Genomic DNA, 6,222 nt, shown 5'->3' on the forward strand with positions numbered 1-6,222 from the left:
TCAACCCAAATGCAGAAATATTTCATCTTTTATTCAAAGTTCTTGAAAATGCATGGAGCCCATTAATGATGTCAAGCCACAAAAAGGTATCCAAACTGTCAATATCTGCCTGCCCCCACATCCCCTCCTTGCATAAATCCCTGACCAACTTCTTAATTCATGCACATTTTCCTCTCTCTCTCTCTCTCTCAACTTCAAACATTTTCTCATAGTTGTTATGATGAAACAAAAAACAAAAATACGCAAATAGATTTATTACAACAAAAGGTGAACAACAATAAGTCATGAATAATAATAATAATAATCAAGTCCCTTCACAGGAAGTCAATGCCCGAACCATACACATTTTTCATGGAGTGCTAGCTAATCTGGGAATGTAGAGAAGAAAAACACCCCCCAAGTGCATATATGGTGCGTTCTTGACTCCCTTGTCGAAGACAATAACTACTACTGCTGCTATTACTATTACTATTACTATTGTCGTTACTACGATGACTACTACCTCTTGTTGCAAAGCAAGCTAGCCAAATAGCAAAATCATAGTTTTTTTTAAAGAAAGATGCAGCTTACTTAACTTATCCTTGAGACCAAAATAAAATAAAATAATAAAAATTGGTAGTTGGTGTGAAAGGTAATGAAAGTTGATCCCTTGAAGCAAAATACAGCTCTACCATCAGCTGGAGCAGTAAATAATGAGCCTTGTGGTCTTGATGAGAGGGCATTGAAGTCCCAACTAACCCAAAACACTTCTCCTCCCACACATTGATTATGGCACCAGCACAAAGAGCCTCAGGTCTGAGCCATTTTCTGATAAGCATATTTAAGGAAGGGAAAGGAAAGGTATAGCACTACTACACACGCACACATAAGGTGGTTTCATCATCATCATCAGGAACCAGGACAATTCAAGGCAGACTTTATTTGTTGGACAGTGTTGCCGATGAGGCTATTAACCGTCGCCACTGACTCCATATTGAGCTTGGCAGATGGCAGGCTACTCACCAGGATTTGGAATGCAACAGTGATGAGTGAGCCCCCAGAGCCCCCCATGGCCCTGCTGGTGCTTGTGCTGGTTGAGGCTCCTGCTCCATCTTGCTCACCTTGCCCATCAGGGGAAATGGTGAAGCCTGAGGGAAGGAGGGGGATGTATGAAGGGTCTTCACCACTCATTGCTATGTTGATGGCTGGAAGATCAACTGGACAATACACCACTAGAGATCCTGAGGAGTCCACACAACTCTCCTGGAGGAACAGCATATTGTTTTGACTTGTGTTGAAAGCCTGTGGAATTAAGTGGAATTGGTAGAAAGATTGTAAGTTAATATGTAACATATAAATTACAAAACGTGATGTATGATAAATTTCTTGGCTTTTATAATAACTATACCTTAAAAAGTCATACACCAAAGACTATTTCATATATACAAAAAAAAATCTGACAGGTTGATGGTATAAAAACTCTTGAACTACGTGCATTATTAAACTCTAAATTAAGTATACTTTTGATTGTCTCCAATTGATGTCATTTTTTTTCATTTGAATTCTTTAAATTCTACTTGTTTTTAGTCTTCATATTTAATGGAAATAATGCATTTTTAGTTACCATTTGTAACTTTCAAGGACTAATAACAGGTAATACTTAATAGGGACTAAGTTAAAAAATATGTGGATTGACAATATATTTAAATCAAAATTGGATTAGAACATGGAGAAAGAAATTCTTACTCGAAGCACAGATATGCAGTTACCAGGGTGTGGACCATTTGCTATATGAGCAACCTCTTGCATGGCATTACCATTGGAAAGAACATCCCACTAAGCCAAACAAAAGACAATGTCAAAATTATAAGGTCCCAACATTAGAAAAGACAATTAAGTGAAACATGTCATAACTACACAACCTGAGGTCTTTTCTTTTCATCCTTGAAGAAATTGAACACTGTTTGTGGAGGAATGGGGAGCCAAATGGTGGTGGCTGCACTCAGCACCACACCATTAGGTTGGCCAGGGTCTGTGCTCTTGTGCACAGTGACTCTGACTCCAATCTCGTTCATTCCAGAGAGTGTGGTCCATCTGTGGCCAGATGATGCACTAATGCTTGCGCAAAAATTGGTGACCATCCTTTGTGCAAGTTTCATCATGCTCCTCTTGCCCTCAGGAGAGGGAATCACTGAAAATTTTGAAATACCAAGTTCAGATCATAGCAAGAGAATTAAACATGACTTGTGCAACGCGATGCAATTTCATACCTCCTCCAAGATCGCGGGTCGAATTGCCTGTCACCATTAGACAAGCAATCCTCTCACACATCCTCTGAAGTGTAGTTAGCCATCTTTGTGCTCCAAATGCAATGCCACTATAAATAAGATTCCTGTAGAGCCTATGAACTGGAGTTTTATCTTCAACCTCTACATGCTCAATCCAAGTAACCTACATGACAACATAGAAGAGTGACCAACATTGTATATCAAATTAAAGAGCCCTTTTCGGTAGATAAGATCTTAAAAACCACTCTTAAATTGTATCAAAACATATTTAGTATATAATAAGTTTACCTTGGAATATCCATTAGGCATGTCTTGGATGAAGACACCGGAAGGAAGTCGATGAGATCGAAACTGAGGAGCAAATTGGTTATCTTGAGGAAAATCATATGAAACATCTACTATTGCCCATAAGCCTTGCTCAATTTGCTGACAGTAACGCAGGAAATAGAACTCTCTAGTAGAAACAAGTGGAGAAAGCACTTGCAACTCTTCATACATCTGACTCAAAAAAAAAAAAAAAAAATCAAAGACGAAACAAAAACGGGAATGAAAGTTCAAAGAAAATAAAGTGGAAAATTTTCCAACATACCAATTGCAAAGAACCACTGTGACCACCCATCATTCCAGAAGATATAACTTCAATTGTCCTTGCCATTGTGACAATAGTAGGAAATAGCTCCATCCACTTGTTCTGCAAAATCAATCAAGACATTTGAACAATTTAGGAAATTGATTTATTCCAATTATCTCCAATCTAGAACTAAAAAAGAAAAGATTGTTAAGAACTTCTTACCGGATCCATAAACATGTCAACCAAAGTTAAGCTATTCATAATCACAACTCCAGAATCTCTAGAAGCTTCGACATGAACATTGGGGTTCTTCAAGTGACTATTAGCCTTGGGAAACATTCTTTCGTAGTTATCAAGATCAAGGACATCCCTCCCATCAGCAGCTTTCATCCACAAGGGCTCATTTGTTTGCAATAGCCTGATCATTTCTTCCATGGCATTTGAGGCGATGTCGGACATGAGAGACTTATCCATGTCTGAAAGACAAGCAGGTTGGTAAGGAGGCACATTTGGCATAGCTGATGAAGAACTCCCAGGAAGAAGATCAAGATCAAGAGAAGGGCCCCCGAACCCTTGGCTCCCAAAATTCCCCATTGACAAGTCAAGTGAAGATATATGAATAGGCTGCACAGGTGGGAGTTGAGAAATTGGCCTTCCAATGTACTTAGCGGCAATGCTGGATACTCTATCAAGCTGCAATTAACACAATTTTTCAATAGACAAGAAAATTAAAAAAAACAAAAAAAAAAACATAAATTCATAGATCCAAAGTAAGGAAGTAATGAATGAGATAGCCTTTGCAATTTGCATCATTACCTCCTCTTTGAGTTGAGCATTCTCCAATCTCAACTTTTGCTCATCAAAGTAACAATCCTCATTGATAGGAGGACCACCACAAGAGGGGCAGATAACATTTTTCAAGGCCTCCCTTATGGCTATGTTCTCACAACGAATCTTGTCATTCTCTGCTCGGAGTGCACAATTATCCGCTCTCTCATGCTGAGCCTGAATTGTTCAATTAACCAAAAAAGCAAGGAAAGAAAATGATTAAACAACACACACAAAGTCCCATAATCATAAATGAAAAACACACAAACACAAACATAAAAAAAATGGTAAACAACACTAATATACTTTCTAGACCCCAATTAAAAAAGAAAATAAAATAAAAGATGAAATAGAACCTTCATCTGGGTCCTCCTGTTCTGGAACCAAAATTTGATCTGTCTAGGCGCCAAGCCTAACTCCCTACTCAATTGCAGTCTCTGCTTCTCATCTGGATGTGGACACTCCTTGAACATCCTGAAAACACCAGACCAACACACGGAGAAAGAAGAAAGAGAGAGGGACCACCAAATTAGAAGGGTGCAGAAAAGAAAAATTTGAACTATTCATGAAGAGAAAAAAAGGAACACGAGAAAAGAAACCATCACATAATAAAACAAGGAAACAATAGCACCAACAAAAGACATAAATGGAAATGAAGTCTTACGATTCAAGCCTCTGAATCTGGTTAGCTGTGTGACGGTGGTAACGTTTCTTCCTTCTTTGGGAGTCAGAAGAACCATCATGGTGATGATGGTGATCACCAGGAGACCCACTTCCATACTCCATTTTTTTTCTCTCTCTCTCTCACTTCTTTGTGTCTCTCTCCCTTGATCACTCACACGACCACCCAGTTGTGTGCACTGAAACAACTACTCCCATGACACCAAAACCATCGAGATACAAAACAAAAAAAAGACAGAAGAAACAAAGCTTGAGATACAAGAACAAGAAAAAAGAAGAAGGGAGTTTGGAAGGTGGGTGTGAAAAAAGAGAGAAACTTTTGTGATGTGATTTTGATGGGTATGGCTACAAGGCTATGTGGCTATTATTATGAGAAGCAAAGCAAATGAAAAAAAAAAAAAAAAAGCATAACATCAGCAATCAAAACAACATATAATCCTATTAATTATATATTATTCTGAAACGGCTGTGACAATCAAAGATAGCGGCATGATTTGGGAGTGAGAGAGAGAGAAGAGTGAGTTATGGCAAATCTCAAGGGATGAATAGAAAAGACGATGATGATGATGATCTTATAATCAAGAGAGAAAAAACAGGCACCAAGTACTCACCAACACCACACACACACACACACCTTCCTCTCTCTCTCTCTCTCTAAAAACTCTTGCTTGCACCTCTATGGTTATGTGTTGTGGTATGAATGAATGAATGAACAGGCTTGTACCCTTTTAAATATGGTATAATATAATATAATTTAATTTTATTATATGTATGGTGTGACAAAGTGAAAAGAAAGCGTAACTGATGGAGGGGCTTTAAAAGCGTTTGTGGAGAAAGAAAGGAAGGGACTTAAAGGGTGCTATCTAATACTATCTATCTATCTACACACTCACTGCACTACACTACTGCACTAACTACAACCCTCATTTTCTCTCTCTTACGCTGCTATAGAGTGGTACAGCCACAGCACCAGGGTGTGCCCCAGTTCAGCCTTAAATGAGACGCCGGATTGGCCTCACCGGTGCACCGCCGTTGCCCGCCGCACGTGGCGGAAATGACATATACAGCCTCCTGGGTTCTCTCTCTCTCATCATTTATGGTGGTTTTCTCTCTCTTGGATTTCCATTCTTAGGTCACACACACGCTGCGGGAGTGCCCAAAGTCAAACGTTGGTATCCCATTGGGGGAGTTAAGGATTAGAATCATGCGAGATTGGCACCTTTCAAATTTACCCATCAACAAACGCATGCGCCTTTCCTCTATATTTTCCCTTTTCTTAAGATTCTCTTTTTCTTTACTTTTTTTTCTTCTTTTTTTCATATATAGACTATACTATTATTCAATGGAATAATATTATTATCAAATTATAAACTATTATTTATAGTAAATTTCAATTTTTATAATAAATAAATAATAAAATTGTACTACCAATAATATCTAATTATGGACAAAATAAAATATTATATAATCATTAAACTCTTGAAATACTAATGGTACATCTTAATAAAATAATTAGTTTTATTAAATTATTATAATACTAGTTTCTTTTTTTACTGCGAGATTAAAATATTCTTATTTTATAAAATAAATAAATTAATATATTATATGAGTAACTAAATACAGTATATTTTTTGTAAGAAATAAATAAATAATGTATATAGTGCTTGCGATCATAATTGAATTTTAATTTGTGTATACGAAGAATATTTATTAGTTTTTTATTTTAAAAAATATTTATTAAAAATAATTTTTAAAATAATAAAATAATATTTAATTTTTTTACATAAAAAAATGCTATTTTATGAAAATAAATGTCTATATAATAATGTAAATATTTTAACTTAAGTAATGATTGTCGTAAGTTAAATATTTTAA

The 6,222-nt window shown here is 36.6% G+C and overlaps 1 protein-coding gene across 1 annotated transcript; it reads right to left on the reverse strand.

Annotated features, from left to right (window-relative positions):
- Positions 1 to 227: 227 nt before the first annotated feature.
- Positions 228 to 5,510, reverse strand: LOC109804547 (homeobox-leucine zipper protein HDG11). Its single transcript, XM_020366397.3, has 10 exons — positions 4,331 to 5,510; positions 4,023 to 4,140; positions 3,655 to 3,843; positions 3,061 to 3,531; positions 2,857 to 2,958; positions 2,556 to 2,765; positions 2,250 to 2,430; positions 1,902 to 2,170; positions 1,726 to 1,815; positions 228 to 1,281 (listed from the first exon to the last, which is right to left on the reverse strand). Exons 1-10 carry the CDS (start codon positions 4,450 to 4,452, stop codon positions 889 to 891), a joined length of 2,145 nt encoding a protein of 714 aa, XP_020221986.1. The 5' UTR covers positions 4,453 to 5,510; the 3' UTR covers positions 228 to 888.
- Between the last annotated feature and the right edge of the window lie 712 nt (positions 5,511 to 6,222).

The sequence above is a fragment of the Cajanus cajan genome, chromosome 1 (genome assembly GCF_000230855.2).
Source record: "Cajanus cajan strain Asha chromosome 1, NIPB_CcT2T_4, whole genome shotgun sequence".
Lineage (NCBI taxonomy): Eukaryota > Viridiplantae > Streptophyta > Magnoliopsida > Fabales > Fabaceae > Cajanus > Cajanus cajan.

Bases quoted from the DNA above. Each gene is read 5' to 3' on its own strand.
- LOC109804547 (XM_020366397.3), bottom strand. From the start codon at position 4,452: ATGGAGTATGGAAGTGGGTCTCCTGGTGATCACCATCATCACCATGAT. The intron at 2,959-3,060 runs GTAAGAAGTTCT...TTGATTTTGCAG, and splicing joins TTGACATGTTTATGGATCCG to AACAAGTGGATGGAGCTATT. The intron at 2,766-2,856 runs GTATGTTGGAAA...TTTTTGAGTCAG, and splicing joins ACAGTGGTTCTTTGCAATTG to ATGTATGAAGAGTTGCAAGT.